Here is a 17,322-nt window from a genome sequence, read left to right on the forward strand (position 1 = left end):
GAGGGCCTCCCGGGTGGCGCAGGGGTTAAAGACAGTGCTCTCAAGCTATCACCAGACACTGAAGCACAAGTTCGATCCCCGGCCGGCCAGGGAGCAACCCACATGGTGCAGCAGACCTCTCCTGTCTCCCCCGCTGCTCCCCTCAGCAGTGTATTTCAGTAGATTCTCCTGTTCTGCTCCCCACTCTTTCTAGTGAATTTTCTCACCCCCTGCACCTCTGGCTTACACCCCAGTTCTTGTATGCCTAAATAAATCTTTAAAATACAAAAATAAATAAACAACCTTTATGAACCACTCAGTAACTTAGGAGAAAATTATTACGAAGAGACTGAGATGAAATAGAGATGTCTCAAAATTATTGAACAATCTGTTCCATTGCATTGTCTACACAATGGGTTAACATTCCAACTAATTGTATATTTGCTTAAAACAGTTCTGATACAGTAGGGTCTGAGCAAAATAGCAAAGAGACGTACTGCAAGTATTTAACAGATGAGACTGACACAACCAAACCACGAGAGCAAGGAGACCCGAAAGGCAGGGACTCTCAGTGACAAAAAGTTTTAAGAACTTATTTCATATTATCGCCATCCTTTATATTCTTTTTTTTTAAGATTCATTTATTTATTTATTCAAGCACTTTTTTTTTTTTAAGATTCATTTATTTATTTATTCAAGCACTGGGTACAGTCAGAAGCACGGGAGGGTGAGAGAATTCACCAGAGCCAGAGCGGGGAACAGAACAGGCAGACTGACGAAATACACTGCTGAGGGGAGCAGTGGGGCGGCAGGAGAGGTCTACGCACCATGAGGGACCCTCGCCGGCGGCCGGGGATAGAACCGGCACTGAGGGGATAGAACCCAGCACTCAACCACTGCGCCACCAGGGGAGGCCCCATCCTTTATATTCTTAAAGCTTTTGCAGTCCATAGCTGCGTACTATGTACACGTGGAGTTGTTTTGGGGAGTTGCCTGCTGTTTTCCATTTTTCCTAAACCATCCCAGGGGTACACAAGCAATTATTCTAAACCACTTACATGAGGGTTGCCCTTTCTAATCCATCCTAAATAAATGCCCACTGGAAATATATGATCTGCAAGGTCTTTGAAAATCCAACAGGCTGAACTTAACTCCACACACAATGGTGGTTTAGGACTGAGATCTCGTGTCTGTGAGATGCCAGTACCACCGCACACCGCTGCGTGACGGGCTCCCTTAACAAAAGTCACCTTTGCATTCACCTCCAGACTTCACTAGGCTGGCTCTAATCTGCCTTGTTTTGCTATCTCTGCTTCAATGGCGATTATTTCCCTTTCTCTATTTTTATATGCAAGTACATTTAGTTTGTTACTGCTTACCTAACATTAGTTTTTATTCTAGTGTTTTTATCCTCTTGGGTTTGTTTATATATTTAAATACAGTGGCTCTGGTCTTCTATTTCACTTAAATTCAAACTACTTTATTATAAGTAGGTGTAAACAGGACCTCCCTGGTAGCACAAGGGGTTAAGATGCAACCTATGAAGCTGTCCGCAGCCTCTGCAGCGTGAGTTCGATTCCCGGCCACCCAGGGAGCAACCCACATGGCACAGCAGACCTCACCTGACTCACCTGCTGCTCCTCTCAGCAGTGCATTTCAGTCAGTCTGCCTCTTCTGTTCCCCACTCTGTTCCCCTACACTTCTGGCCTGTAACCCAGCTCTTGTATGCATAAATAAATAAATCTTTAAAAAAAAAGACCTCTTAAAAAAAAGTAGGTGTAAACAATCTGCCTATTTCGTATATGTCCTCCTGTAAGTCTTGCCCAGGCACTTATATGTTCAGCGATATCATGTTTTATTGTAAATTATTCGTGTTTTCTCCTTAAAACTGGCCTTATTTTTGTTTTGTTTTGTTTTTTAAATGATGTGTGTAGATTGATCCCATCATTTATGTACTTCATTTCAGGGGTTGAAAACCACTGTGCCCCAATGGGAGAAAGAATATTCCCCACTACCTCCCCTTCTTTTCCAGGTCCAAAGAGAGGAACACACACACCCCGGTCTACACAGCTGGCGGCTGGATTAGCACCGGGCCCCTTAAATTGTCCAGTCCCACCTCCAGCCCAAATTCTGGGCTATATCTGCCAAAGCTCAACCTCTCAGTCCAAAGCTGGACTCCGCTGAGGCAAAAAAGGGCAAAGCCCTTTGTGTCTAAATTCCCTGGGGGATCTTTTTGCTCTTGTTCTTGATTTTATTTATTTATATTTCTTTATGCACAGAAGAACTGGGGTGCAGGCCAGAGGTGGGATGTGTGTGAAAGGACTCACCTGAGACAGAGCGGGGACAGAGCAGGCAGAGTGACTGAAATACACTGCTGAGGGGAGCAGCCGGCGAGTCAGGAGAGGTCTGCTGCGCCATGTGGATAGCTCCCTGGCTGGGGATCAAACTCATGCAACAGTGGCTGGTGGTAGCTTGATAGCTCTGAGACTTTATAGCCTGAACTACCAGGGAGGCAAATTTTTTGCTCTTGATTTTAACAGAATCCATCACTTCCAAGAGACCGTCAGCAACAGGTTTTTGCGCTAGTTCCTTGTCGCCCCCTAGCGTCCAGTGTAGGCACTACCACAAGGCAGTAAACCGCTTACAAGGCAAATGTAGTACTTCCCCAAAGAGAAACAGGTCCCAATTCTTCCCACATCCTACACCAAACCAAGTTAGGAGCCTGGGCATTCCAATCCCCAGTTCTTCCAGACACAGTCCAAGTTTTGTGGAGGAGCTGAATTCAGGCTGGGGGCCAGGGCAGGGAGGAGGAGGGAGGGTCGGCGGGCGTGGCCTTACCGTGGTGGGCGGGGCAGAGCTTAAATGGGGCGGGGCTAAGTGGGGGCGGGGCCTTTGGGAGAACTAGGAGGGCTGAGCCTGAGACTTCAATGAAGCCCCATTTGTGTGTGTGTGTGTGTGTGTGTGTGTGTGTGTGTGTGTGTGTGTGGCGGGGGAGTTAATGATTTACCAGAGTTCATTTCACAACTTACCAAGGGTCAGTGGCCCCGGAGCATGCACCAGCTCGGTCCTTTCCGCTCCTCACCGCTTGCCAGCTTCCACCCAGAAGGCCCCCCAAGGCAGCCCACGGCATGGTGACCGTCACGGAATGGCAGAGTGAGTGGTGTCCGGGGGGCTGGGCTGGACTGGGGTCTCCGGGCTAGGACCCAGGGGAGGTGCTGCCCCTCTAGGCCCAGATTGCTCTCTGGAGAACTTTCCAGGCGAGGCGACCTCTGGAGCCAGTGACTTGGAGCTGCTGTGTTGGCATCCTCCAGACAGCAGAGTCAGGGGGTGTGGTTCCCCAGCTTTCTAGTGAGTGGGGCTCGCTCAAGGCCCCAGAAACCGGTGTCTGGGGAAACACGCAAGTTTACCACTCAAGTTTACCACTCAAGTTGGCCCCACCCATTCAGAGTTCTTAGACCAGCGATGCAGCAAAGGCGGATGGAGACGGCCTCTGCTCACTCAGACATCTTTCCCCCACAAACTCAGGGTCACCTGAGGCCCTGGGTCCCTTCTTAGAAACGAACCCCATTCCCCTCCCAAAATCTCATTCCTAAACACCCTTCCCCTTCCTTGGGAGATCACGGATATAGAGTGCACAGATATGGGAAAGCAGGTAGAGCTGGTCCCTGAGTTTCATTTGGGTGAGTTACTGAAAGCCTCTGAGCCCCAGTGTCTCATCTGTGAACTGGAGAAAATACTCATTCACTGCACACGTTGTCTCCACCTTGTGCCAAGCCCTATGTCTGGCAGACTATACAACAGTGAATGGGACAGACATTGATCCCCTGTCATTCTAGAGGGGGGATATGAGGGCAGAGGGGGGAGACAGATAAAGAGGTCACCATGTCAGGTGGCAATACCTCCGCTGGACAAAAATAAAACAGGGTAAAGAGGCCAGAGTGTAGGAACTGGGAGGGTCACTGTCTGGTATAGAGTGGGCAGGAGAGGCTGTACCAAGCAGGTGCCTTTATCAGAGCTGGTAGGACGTGAGGAAGCAAAGCCCAACAGTGATCTGGAGGGAAAAGATGTTCTAGGAATCAGACAACCTGTGCAAAGGCCCTGAGGCACTAGTCTACTTGGTTAGTTTGAAAAACAAGGAGGCTGATGTGACTGGAGCAAATTAAGAACTGGGAAGATGGTAGGACTCTGTCTAGGAAGTCACCGAGAGGCCAGAATATTTAAGAACTTTGGCTTTATCACCTTAAGATTAAAAACCATTGGAAGGTTTTTATTATTTTTTTGTTATATTTTTTAAAAAGGCATGTATTTTTATTTGTTTGTTTGTTTGTTTGTTTGTTTGTTTGTTAATACATGCACTGGGTACAGTCAGAAGCGCGGGAGGGCGAGAGAATTCACCAGAGCCAGAGCGGGGAGCAGAGCAGGCAGAAGGACCGAAGTACACTGCTGAGGGGAGCAGCGGGCGGCAGGAGAGGTCTGCGCGCCATGTGGGACCCTCCTCTGGTGGCCGGGGAGCAGCCGGGGATCGAACCAGCACCGCAGAGGCTGCGGGCAGCTTCGCAACCCAGCGCTCAACCGCTGCGCCACCGGGGAGGCCCACCATTGGAAGGTTTTATGTAAAGGAGTAATATTTATATTTTTAAAAGATTGCGCTGGATCCTGGGTTAATAGACAATGGATGGGTGAGGTCTGGAACAGGGGGAGCACTTCTGGGGTGAGAAATGGGGTGCAGGAGACCTAGGGAACAAAAGTAGAGAGAGAAGAGGGCTGAGGCCTGAGCCACCGTTTTATCAAACCAAAATGTGCTAAGTCCTGTGAGACAGAGAAATGAGGGGACCAGATTGAGGTCAGGGAATGCAGGGGGACCAGTTTCCCTAAGGAATGAATATTTGCCCTGAGAGCTGGAGATGAGTGTGCCTCAGGCAGATGACAAGTGGGAAGAAACCACACATTCAAAGGTCCTGAGGCAGGAAGGTTCATCTTGGAAACAGTGAAGTGGGAGTGTGGCAGGTGAAGGGCACAGTAGCAAGAGATGAAAATGGACAAACAGGCCTTGGCCCCTCCTGCAGGACCCATGTCTGCCAAGGAATGAATGGGAGGACTTTGTTTCATTCCAAGGCCAATGGGAAGCCGAGAGGATTCCAAGCAGTGCGCTATAATGATGGGAGTGTGTGTTTTTCAACACCTCTGGCTGCTAGGTAGCCAACGGAAAAGAGGGTGATGGGAAGGAAGCAGGAAACTAGAAAATGTTAGAGGAGCCCAGAGAGAGGTAAGAGTGACTTGGAGTCAAGTGTTAAGAGTGGGCAGAAATGAACAGCTTTCCAGAGGTGTTTGGGAAGACAAAGCAATAAAACTTAGCTGTGGCTTGAACGGGGACAGGGTGCAGGAGCAGAGAGGAGGGCTCTGCTGCTGGGCGGCTGGCGGTGACATATTGATCCATTTGGGGAAAACCAGAGGAAGAACAAATCTAAGAAGGAAGCTCTGTTTAGGCCTGTTGCATTCAAGATGGCTTGGAGAGAGAAAACCAGGCAGATATTTCAACACAGCAGCTGGATGTGAGTTTGGAAGCTCAAAAGAGGCATGAACTAGAAAGGTAAATATCGACATTGTCAGCACATGAGGCCTTGAGGCAGGAAAACTCATCTTGGAGCCTACTCGACTGTTCTGCCATGTTTCCATCAATACATTGCACAAAAATAAAATGAAAACTCAAAGACATTGGAAGATGTGTGAAAATGGAGTGAGCAGAGACGTGAACTCAGGCCCAAGCCCTGAGTGATTCAAATGCCAAGAGGGTGAGAGAGAAGTGGGAGCTGGCAAGGAGAGAGGTCAGACCAACAGGAAGAAACCAGGCCACAGAAGCCAAGAGAAGGATCTATCAAGAAGGGAGGATGAGAATGACAGATAGGATTGACGCCTGTGCATTGCATTTGGCAACATGAACTCACAAAGCAAGAGCAATTTCTGTGGTGGGTGTGGGGCGGAAGTGGACTGGACTGGGTGGATAAAGGCACTTTTTCTAGAACCAGACTGCTAGAGTCAAACGCTGGGCCTGCCAGCTGCTGACTGTATACCCCTGGGCAAGTGACTTAACCTCTCCGTGTTTCCATTCACTTGTGAAATGGGTCTAACCGCAGACCTGCCTCGTGGGCACTTAGGAAAATGAAATTAATCCACGTGCTTGGACTGTGCCCGGCACGTGTGTTCATTACTGTTACAGTTATTACTCTGAATCACTGCTAATGTTTCCTCTTCCCATGTCCCTCCTTCGTCCTCCTGCATAATTCAGTCCCAGAGCCATTTGGTAGAAGGCTGTGTCAGAGCCCTAGCTCAGGGCTGGTTCACACTGGGGGCCAGGCACGTACGAAAGGCATCCTGGTGGGATCAGGTGCAGGAGGAAAGGAGCTTTCTAGTGAAGGAAACTGGCAGATGGCACCTTAATCAAGTAATTAAAGAAATAACATCAGTCATGGGTCCATTTGGAATCGTGGCTACCTAACAGGTGCAGTGAGAAGAACACAGTGTCACATATCTTCACTGTTTCTGTTTAACCTGAATCTAGACATCAGACAAACCCAAATAGAGAGACAGTGACAAACGAACTGGCCTGGATCTTAAAAAATGTCAAGGTCACGTTTAGGAAAGAGAGTTCCAGACGGGAGAGACTTAGCCATGCAACCAGATGGCACTGTGATCCGGGAGGGGCTCTGGATGACATCACTGGGATGGGCCTGGAATGGGGCCTGAGGGCTAAATGGTGGGAAATGCGTCCATCTCCTGGCTTTGGTGGTGGTGTCCTGGCTACCCAGGAGAAGGAAAGCCAGGCCACAGCATACATGGATGAAGAGAGCAACTTCTCTCAAATGGCTCAGGGAAAAATGCTTTGTATGGTACTTGCAACTTTTCCTCCCACTTGTGATTGCTTTTAAAAAGAGAGAGCAGAATGGTGCCCTGAGGCTCTCCACATAGCTGTGGTCCAGAAGGACCCAGCAGCCTGTTCAAGATTGCTTTCCTTGGTCGGTTGCTGCGCCTGCCAAGTGGGCCCTCTGCAGCCTGAGCAGGCAGTGGGCCCCGCGCAGCCTCTCGGGAGTGAAGCCGGCAGTCGCAGCCCTGGCAGAAGCCCTCCAGGGGGTCAGCCTCCGGGCCTCGCTTCCCGGCTGCCCACTAGGCGGCGCTCTGGAGCGCCCGGCCTCCCGGAAGCTGACCCGGCTCCCCGCGGCTCTCCGCACCGCCGGATGACCTCCAGCAGGGGGCGCGCCTCCCCCGCCGGCCGCATCCCCCGGCTCGGTCTCTTCTGGGGACACACCCCACCCAGCCAGGCCTGGGTATAACTTGGGGAAATACCCCAGGCTGGTAATTTGACTGAACCCGCTAAGCGACTGTGCAAGGTGAGGAAGATCTGAGGCTTGCGTGTGAGTAGCACCATGTCTGGCCCTTTTGCTGTGGGGTTTTGTGTCCACAGTGCGGTTTCTCCAGTGAAGGCTGGAAGCACCGAGTGTAGTCTGTAAAGAAGGCGGCCCCATCACAGGAACATTCCAGAGTTGCCGCAGCCCTTGAAGTGTGAACTAGTAGGGAAAGTAATAACTGTGGGGCTAGCAACTTATTGTTGCAGGAGGAAGTCCAGTGTAAGAGGAAATGGTTTGAATTTGAGAAACTTACACTGTTTTTGAAAAACGAGTAAGGGAGAGTTATGGGTGGCACAGGGATATATTAACAAAATAAAATGAAAACCCAATAAAATGTCCACATTATTTCTCTGTGTGAACACATCTACCTAAATCCGTGGAAGGATAGATCAAACTAGAATCAGTAACATATTTTGTTTTGTTTTGTTTTGTTTTGTTAAAGATTTATTTATTTATGCATACAAGAACTGGGGTACAGGCCAGATGTGCAAAGGGTGAAAGGATTCACCAGAGACAGAGTGGGGAGCAGAACAGGCAGGTTGACTGAAATACACTGCTGAGAGGAGCAGCAGGTGAGATAGGAGTGGTCTGCTACACCATGTGGGTTGCTCCCTGGCCAGTTGGGATCGAACTCGTGCTGCAGAGGCTGCGGATTGCTTCATAATGCTACGTCTTAACCCCTTGTGCCAACAAGGAGGCCCCAATGACATATTTTGATGGCAGGTATAAGCTAATAATAGAGATCTTTAAAATAAGATAAAGACTTAAAATACCTTTGTCCTTCAGAATAAAGAAATATGATTGTGTAAAAGTTCTCATCACAAGAAAAAAATGGTAACTGTGTGGGCACAGATATTAACAAGACAATTGTGAACATTTTGTAATCTATACAAATAGCAAATCATTATGTTGCACACCTGAAATAATATGTTATATGTCAATTATACCTCAGTAAAAAAAATATTAAAGCAGCAAAAAAGAGAACAAGAAGACTTGGCCACCACTCAAATGAACATATTTCCCACCATCTACCCTCAGGCCCCATCCAGTCTCATCACTGTCCCAGTGATGTCATCTAGAGCAAATAGATTTATTTATTTATTATATGCATGCAATAGCTGGGGTACAGGCCAGAGATGCAGGGGGGTGAGAGGATTCACCAGAGACAGAGTGGGGAACAGAACAGGCAGACTGACTGAAGAAAACTGCTGAAGGGAGCAGTGGGCGAGGTAGAAGAGGTCAGTTGTGCTATGTGGGTTGCTCCCTGGCCGGCCGGGGATTGAACTCATGCTGCAGAGGCTTCGGATTGCTTCATAGTGCAGTGCTTAACCCCTTGTGGCACCAGGGAAGCCCATAAATTAAGTCACTTTTAATAAAGTTTTACATGTTTAGTTTTAAAAGATACTCTTCCCATATCCCTACCCACCATACAATTTACAATAAAAGGAGTCATTCCAGCTATGTTAAGTAAATGAAGCTAGTGTCAAAACTGTTTATAATATAAACTTGAAGTTGTCAATTTTTTAAAAGGAAGTGACACACTTCTTTTTATAATAACATTGAAAAGAATAGAATATTTAGGAATGAACTTAACCATGGAGGAAAAGATTTGTACATTGAAAATGAGAAAGTGTTGCTGAAAGAAATTTTAAGAGACAAATAAATAGACATCCTGTGTTCATGAATCAGAAGACTTAATGTTGTTAAGATGTAAATACTACTAAAAGCAACCTACAGATTTAATGCAAGCACTATCAAAATCCCGAAGAATTTTCTTTGCAAAAATAGAAAATTCCATCCTAAAATTCATGTGGAATCTTAACAGACCCCCCAAAACCAAAGGAATCTTGAAAAAGAAGAACAAAATCCGAGGCTTCACAATTCTTGACTTCAAAACTTACTACAAAGCTACAGTAATCAAAACAGTGTGGGCCTCCCTGGTGGCGCAGAGGTTGAGTGCTGGGTTGCAAAGCTGCCCGCGGCCTCTGCGGCGCCGGTTCGATCCCCGGCTGCTCCCCGGCCACCAGAGGAGGGTCCCACATGGCGCGCAGACCTCTCCTGCCGCCCGCTGCTCCCCTCAGCAGTGTACTTAAGTCCTACTGCCTGCTCTGCTCCCTGCTCTGGCTCTGGTGAATTCTCTCACCCTCCCGCACTTCTGACTGTACCCAGTGCATGTATAAACAAAACAAACAAACAAATAAATAAAACATGCCTCTATAAAAAAACAAAAACAAAACAAAACAAAAACAGTGTGGGACTGGCATATAGATCGATGAAATAGAATAGAGCCCAGAAATAAACCCTGGCCTGTGTGGTCAAATTGCTTTCAACGGAGGGTGCCAAGACCATTCAATGGAAGAACAACATCAACAAATGATGTAGGGAAAACTAGATATTTACAGCAAAATAATGAAGTTGGACTCTCACCTTACACCATATATAAAAATCAACTCAAAGTTCATTTTAGTGCACAGTAAGAGCTAAAACTATAAAACACAGAAAAGCTTCATAACACTGAATTTGAGAGTGATTTCTTGGATATGACACAAAAAAAACTTGGACAACTAAAGAAAAAAAATATTAAGTTGAATTATATTAAAACTTCTGTGCATGAAAGGACATAGTCAACAGTGTGAAAAGACAACCTATGGAGTGGGAGAAAGTATTTGCAAATCATATGTCTGGGATTATATCCAGGGATTAATATATATCATGAATATATAAAGGACTCCTACTATTCATCAATAACAAAATACAACTGACCTGTTTTTAAAATGGGCAAAGGAATTGTATAGACACTTCTCCAAAGGAGATTTGAAAATGGCAAACAAACACTTGAAAACACTTGAGTGATGCTCAACATCACTCATCAATAGGGAAATGCAAGCCAAAACCATAATCAGATACCACTTCATACATGGATGCTATCAAAAACAAAACAAAGCAAAAAACGGAAAATAACAAATGTTGGCAAAGATCCGGAAAACATGGAGAAACCATGGCGATTCCTAAAGAAATAAAATTTAAAATAGAATCCCTGTAAGATCTAGCAATTGCACTTCTGGGTGTGTACCCCAAAGAATTAAAAGCAAAGTCTCAAAGAGATATCTCTTTATCCGTGTTGTATCAGCCTTGTTCATGATAGCCAAGAGGTAGAAGCAAGTCGAGTTGCCTGAGTTGACAGAGGCATGGATAGGCAAAACGCAGTATATTTGTGCAATGGACTATTACTTGGTCCTAAAAAGGAAGGAAATGTGCCACATGCTTCCACATGGATGAACCTTGAGTACATTATGCTAAGTGAAGTAAGGCAATCACAAATGGACAAATACTGTTGATTCCACTAACAAGACGTCCATAGACTAGTTAAATTCATAGAGACAAAGTGAAATGGGGCTGTCAGGGGCTGAAGGTGCTGGAGGGGTTGGGGGAGGTGCCTAATAGAAACAGTTTCAGGTTTGGTTTTTTTTTTTAAAGATTTATTTATTTATTTATACATACACGCACTGGGTACAGTCAGAAGCGCGCGGGAGGGTGAGAGAATTCACCAGGGCCAGAGCGGGGAGCAGAGCAGGCAGAAGGACCGAAGTACACTGCTGAGGGGAGCAGCGGGCGGCAGGAGAGGTCTGTGCGCCATGTAGGACCCTCCTCCAGTGGCCGGGGAGCAGCCGGGGATCGAACCGGCGCTGCAGAGGCTGCAGGCAGCTTCGCAACCCAGCGCTCAACCACTGCGCCACCGGGGAGGCCCGACAGTTTTAATTTTCAAGGTGAAAATCATTCTGCAGATGGATGATGGTGGTGGTGACACAACAATGGGATTTTTTAAAAAAGATTTATTTATGCATACAAGAACTGGGGTACAGGCCAAAGGTGGGGGGAGGTGAGAGGATTCGCCAGAGACAAAGTGGGGAGCAGAACAGGCAGATCTACTGAAATACACTGCTGAGGGGAGCAGCGGGTTGACAGGAGAAGTCTGCTGCGCCATGTGGGTAGCTGCCTGGCTGGGGATTAACTCATGCTGCAGTGGCTGCGGATAGCTTCATAGTGCTGAGGCTTAACTCCTTGCGTCACAAGGGAGGTCCCAAGATGGGAATATTCTTAATGCCCCTGAGCTGCACACTTAGAAATAAGAAGATGGCGGGCCTCCCCTGGTGGCACAGGGGGTTGAGTGCTGCTCTGTGATGCTGTCTGTAGCCTCTGCAGCGCCGGTTTGATCCCGGCCTGCCAGCCGGCGAGAATCCCACATGGCACAGCAGACCTCTCCTGTCTCCCCCGCTGCTCCCCTCAGCAGTGTATTTTGTCAGTCTGCCTGATCTGTTCCCAGCTCTGTCTCTGGTGAATCCTCTCACCCTCCTACGCATCTGGCCTGTACCCCTGTTCTTGTGTAAATGAATAAATACATTTTTTAAAAAAAAAAAAAGAAATACAAAGATGATAAGTTTTATGTAATGAGGACTTTACCACAACTTAAAACAAGTTAATTTAAAAATGAAGCAACACAATGAGATGTCACTGGCCATCAGAGCAGCAAAGATAACTAAAATGTACTGCTTTTTGTGATGGAGAAAGTTTGAGAAAAAAGGAATTTCATGCCCAGTTACTGTTACGACTCTTCTTGAGCAGAGCAATCTGAAATATGTACCAAAATGTCAAAAATGTAGCCATTGACCAAACAAGGGGGCTTTAATATCCTACTCTTCTGGGCTGTGCCCATTGGCTCTGAGCAGCTCCTACAGAGACAAAGAATGTGCCGAAATGCAAATCAAAACAGAAAAGACACACAGCGAACTGGCTGATCAGGCGGTCAGCATGGGGGCACCTCCCACTGCAGGTGGCGGCCAGTGATGGGACCTGTTGATGGTGGAGGAGGGCGGGGCAAGGAGCAGGTGCCAGCTGGGGTGAAGGCTCCTGGGTGGAAAGATGGGCACATTCCTGACACATGACTCATCTCCCGATCAAGTGTAAGAGGTCTTCACCAGAGCTGGGGACGGGGACAGTTTAGAAGAGGAAAGAGACAGTGAAGTTTTCAGGAGGGCACTTGAGAAGGACAGCTGGGTGGTTGCGAGGTCCTCTGGGGCTGGTGCATTTTGTGGACCAGGCACCACCGTGCACACTCACATCCGGCCAGCAGTGGGCGTCAGTGGCTCCCAACGGCAGGAGAACAGAAAGAGGGGCCAGGTGTCTCAGCCCTGATGACCCGAGAATGTGGCATTTGAAAAGGAGAGGAAGCTGAAAAGAAATGGTGAGAGAGGCACAAGCTGCCTCCTGGGCCGTTGTGAGGACAGGGGCTCGTGATGTATAGAACCAGCCAGCAGGTTCCTGGTGCCAGACCAGATTCGTGCTGTCCTTTCTTTCACTTCCCAGCCCAGCCTTCCCTGAGACTGGGAATCCTCTAGATTCCTAGAGGAAATGGAGCACTGCTTCTCCCACCCTAGAGGTCCCTTGGCCAGTGGCAGTGGGAGAAAGTTCGAGCATCTCAACCTGCTCCCACAGCCCATCCACAACACCTCCTTGCCCTTTGCAGAGATCGGCGTGGGCATCGCTGGCTTCGGCCTCTTCTTCATCCTCTTCGGAATACTCCTGTACTTTGACTCGGTGCTCCTGGCCTTTGGAAACGTGAGTCTCCCAGCCCTGTAGTCCCCACCAACACCCCTGAAGTCTGTATTGCCAGGAGGGTCAGCCCCAAGTTCCTTCAGGTCATGCCCATCCAGGGGAGGCACCATCGAGGCTGGACAGGTGAGGGTGGTTGGGGGCGGACAGCGAGGACTGCTGGACATGAAGAATCTGAGACCCCGGGCCTCATTCAGGGCCCTGAACCAGCCATTGGAGTCACACCGTCTAGGGGCTGGGACTTTTTTTTTTTTTTTTTAAAGATTTATTCATACAAGCACTGGGTACAGTCAGAAGCGCAGGAGGGTGAGAGAATTCACCAGAGCCAGAGCAGGAAACAGAACAGACAGACTGATGAAATACACTGCTGAGGGGAGCAGCGGGCACAGCAGGAGAGTTTTGCACGCCATATGGGACCCTCGCTGGTGGCCGGGGATCGAACCGACGCTGCAGAGGCTGCAGGCAGCTTCACAGCCCAGCGCTCAACCACTGCGCCACCAGGGGAGGCCCAGGACTGGGACTTTAACATGAACACACAGGACTGAGAGGAGATGGGGGAGGGGACGTCACGCTAAGAGAAACACATTTACCAGGAAGCAAGGTGTTGGAGAAAAGAGCACCCCACTGGGGAGGGTGAAAAAGAATTTGGAAAGGGAATTGTGTGTGTGGAGTGTGGAGAAAGCGCTTCCAGGTTATGGAACAGCAAGACAAAAGGTTTGGACACGGGGGAAGAGTATGGAACCTGCTGGAAGGAAGCCGGCCTGGTATGTTTGCCTTCATGCTCTCTCCCTCTCCTGCAGCTGCTGTTCCTGACTGGCCTCTCCTTCATCATCGGCCTGAGGAAGACATGTTTCTTCTTCTTCCAGAGGCACAAGGTCAAGGGGACCAGCTTCTTCCTGGGGGGTGTGCTCCTTGTGCTTCTGCGCTGGCCCCTCCTGGGCATGTTCCTGGAAGCCTATGGATTCTTTAGCCTGTTCAAGTGAGTGCAAGTCCCTGGCCTTAGACAAGCCCACTAGGGCCCTGAGGCCACCCCCACCACGGTCAGGATGCAGAGGCTGGGAGCCACAGAGGGATTGAAACAAGATGATAAACTGGGATCAGTTCACCCATCAGCAAACACTGATCACCTACTGTGTGCCCAGCACCAGGCCTGTCACCGGGAAGGAGACATAGGGTCTCCCTTGGGTTGAATGATCCAGATGAGAGTAAGGGTGGTGACCTGACATTTGCCAGGCCCCTGATGGGCACCACACTAGGCCATCATGGCTCAGCCGTCTGGGGGACTATCCCTGCTTAACAGATAAGGAGGCCAGCCCTCGAGGGGCTGCCTGGCCTGAGTCCTCACAAGCAGTGTGCAGAGGATCTGAACGTGCCCGGCTGTCTCTGGCCATGGGCCAGCCATCTTCAGCCTGGCTCATGTCAGACCTGGACCTGGTGAGGTGTGAAGTGGACCTTGACCACTGTCGGGGCCAAGGAGGTGTCTGAGAGGAACAGGACCTGAGACAGGCCTCGTGAGATGAGGTGGGGCTCAGGGAAGACTGGAGGAGCTAAGGAAAAGAAAGGCTATCGGGAGGCGGGGTGGCGAGATACCTGGTCTCTGGCCTCTGGGGTCCGGTGGGGAGAGCACGATAGGGTGGGATGGGCAGGACTGGCTTCACAGGAAGGAGTGGGGTCAGGAACCCCTGGGTTCTCACGGCACCCTCTGTTTCAGGCCTAATGCCCCCGGCCACACAGACACCACTGAGTGCAGCTTCAAGAAGCTGAATTTTCTCACCTGTGTTTTGCCATCCATCTAGTCAACATTCGTATAAGTTCTCATTCATTTATCAAAAGGTCAAGCAGATTAAAGCCCTCGCTGTATGCCAAAGGCGGTATAGGTGTGGGGAATCAGCACTAAACAAGGAGAAGCTTCCGAGCACCCTGTGGTTCCATGGGGAGGAGAGATCCTGACCAGCTGTCCCTGCTGAGGGCTGAGTGTGGGCAGGGCCCTGCACTCCGGAGTCCACACCAGACTAAACCAACAGAGACACCTCGCAGCAGCACCTTGGAGCAAATAATAGTAATAAGAACAACCACAACTACAGACACCTAGAGATGCAGGGGGTGTCGGGGAGCGGGGCCGAGGCTCTTCCAGAATTCACAAGTCTAAGCCCTCACTCCACCTGCACAGGGGCTCCCTTCCCGCACCGCCTCCTGCCTTTGAAGGATCACACGTCCCGCCCCAGCCAGGCCCATCTGAGTGTGTTGGATATGACTGGGGTGCTGTGAGCAAAGCGTGGCTCCGTGCATGGGGGAGCCAAGGCCTGAGGGAGAACATGAGCACAGCTCCCAACAGCCCCTGTGCCTGGAGCCCAGGAAGTCTGGGGCTGGCGGACACAGGCAGTCGGGGGGAGCAGGCTGCAGGCCGGGAGGCTAATGACAATGGCGGTAACATTGTTAAGAGGAAACATTTTCCCGGCCTCTCCTGTGTGAGGCCCTATGGTGCAGATACTATTATCTTCAACCCCTTTTTACAGCGGGACCCAGGTTCAGAGAAGTTAAGGGGTTTGATACAGTGCTGCCAAGTGGCAGAGTCAGGACTGAACCAAGGAGTCTGCCCCGGGGTCGCCATTCTTAACCAATGCACTTGGCTGCCTCTCCAAAAACGGGTGCAGAACCTCACTGGTCCTCAGTGCCCGGAGGCCTGCTCTCTTCGGAGGCAAAGCTTGAGCCTTTGAGGGAACCCAGTCATGCTCCCCTCTCCCCTCCCCTCCGGGGCCACCACTGACTCTCCCTCCACCCCTCTGCTCCTAGGGGCTTCTTCCCTGTGGCCTTTGGCTTCCTGGGCAATGCCTTCGACATCCCCTTCCTGAGTGCGGTAAGTGGCTTGTACGTGTGACTCAGTGAGGGGAGCACGTGAGCTGGTAGAGCTGCTGCCCCAAGGGCCGTGCCCCCCTTCCTCGGGCTAGCCCACCTCAGCGCCTTTTGCCGCCCACCCACACCTTTTCCATCTGCCAAGAGCAGAGGAGGAGGTGAGAGCAGTTGTGTGTTGTAGAGGGAGGCAGCTATGCCCAGCTCCTTGCTGGAGCCACAGAAGTGGAGGCTCAGAGACTCTAGGGGACCCAGCTAGCGAGTGACAGACTTCTGGGAGGCTGTTTGGGCACGGAGAGGGTCGTGGCAGCCAGAGACAGCAGACAGCGCAGGTGGCAGATCTGTCCCCTCCGTGGGGCAGGCGCGGGCGGTGGTCCCTGCCCCTCCTGTCCCTGAAGCACCTGATAGAATGTGAGCCCGGTGGAGGGGGAGGGGGAGGGGTGGCAGTGGCCCGCCTGCCAGCTGGGCACATCGGAGCCCCCTTTCCACATCTGTGTTGGGCTCTGCTCCAGCTCTCAAGGCCAGCTCTTTAATAACCTAGATATTGACTCTGCTCCCCACTCTTTGTCTGGAATAATGATTCTTGGCTCTCGCAGCTGTTCCGGAGGCTCCAAGGCAGCAGCTCAATGGTCTGAACAGCAGAGAGGGGCTCCTTGAGCTTGGATCGTCATTTGAGGGGGCTGGAAGGAAAATGGGGGATACTCCCTCCAGCCCCACCCTGCACTGACTCATCTCCCCATCACATCCTGACCTCGCTAAATCCAGAAGGAAGGACAGAGCTGAAGGACTGACCGCAACGCCTCAAGTCAACTCAAGAGGCTGCCAGGACTGTTGGGGGCCGAGACCCAGGGTCCCGGAGGTCAGACGGGGGCATCATCTCCTGCCCTGTATTTATGGGAGGAAAGGCAGGATTAAACCCTAAGCTGTGAGTGTGTCAGTGTCTTGAGCTGCTCAGAGTGGGCCTGCTGTCCCAGGCTGCCACCTTCATCCTGGGGCTTCATGGTCACATGTGCCAGGCCCCCGGGGGCCACAGGCATGGGGCAGCGGGGTAGTGATTCTGCAGATGCGGGGGGGAGGTGCTTCCCAGCCATTCAGTGCACTCTGCCCAGCACAGCCAACAGGGAGAAGCCTGGGCTGGGAGACACATCGTTCCTATTCTGGGGGAGCCCTGGACTGATAGAGGTGTCAGTGTGCCTGATGAGCCCTGTCTGAGGGTAAAGAGGTTCTTGCACACCCAGGAAGACCAACGTCCCTGCGATGTCTGCAGTTAGTGGTAGCCATCAAGGCCCCTCTATGCACATGCTGAGCAGTGTGGGGTACCAGGGTGCCAAGAGAAGGAGACCTCTCCCTGCCTTGAAAGAGCAGTTCACAACGATGTAACGATGGGTGCCTGGAGGTGCAGAGGTGGGGCCCTGGAGCAGCACCTTTGGGTCCTCTGCCACCCGAAAGTCTCTGCTCCATGTTCCCTTGGCGCTGCCCA

The 17,322-nt window shown here is 50.3% G+C and overlaps 1 protein-coding gene across 1 annotated transcript; it reads left to right on the top strand.

The window, feature by feature from the left end:
- The first annotated feature begins 3,027 nt into the window (after positions 1 to 3,027).
- GOLT1A (golgi transport 1A) lies at positions 3,028 to 16,818 on the top strand. Its single transcript, XM_037496602.2, has 5 exons — positions 3,028 to 3,132; positions 12,907 to 12,998; positions 13,793 to 13,971; positions 15,786 to 15,849; positions 16,439 to 16,818. Exons 1-5 carry the CDS (start codon positions 3,108 to 3,110, stop codon positions 16,475 to 16,477), a joined length of 399 nt encoding a protein of 132 aa, XP_037352499.1. The 5' UTR covers positions 3,028 to 3,107; the 3' UTR covers positions 16,478 to 16,818.
- The last annotated feature ends 504 nt before the right edge of the window (positions 16,819 to 17,322 follow it).

This window comes from Talpa occidentalis, unplaced genomic scaffold (genome assembly GCF_014898055.3).
Source record: "Talpa occidentalis isolate TD23 unplaced genomic scaffold, MPIMG_talOcc4v2.1 talOcc4.8, whole genome shotgun sequence".
Taxonomy (NCBI): domain Eukaryota; kingdom Metazoa; phylum Chordata; class Mammalia; order Eulipotyphla; family Talpidae; genus Talpa; species Talpa occidentalis.

Excerpts from the sequence above, each read along its gene's own strand:
- GOLT1A (XM_037496602.2), top strand. The coding sequence starts at position 3,108 with ATGGTGACCGTCACGGAATGGCAGA. Across the intron at positions 12,999-13,792 it reads TGCTCCTGGCCTTTGGAAAC|CTGCTGTTCCTGACTGGCCT; the intron begins GTGAGTCTCCCA and ends CCTCTCCTGCAG. Across the intron at positions 15,850-16,438 it reads ACATCCCCTTCCTGAGTGCG|CTGTTCCGGAGGCTCCAAGG; the intron begins GTAAGTGGCTTG and ends TGGCTCTCGCAG.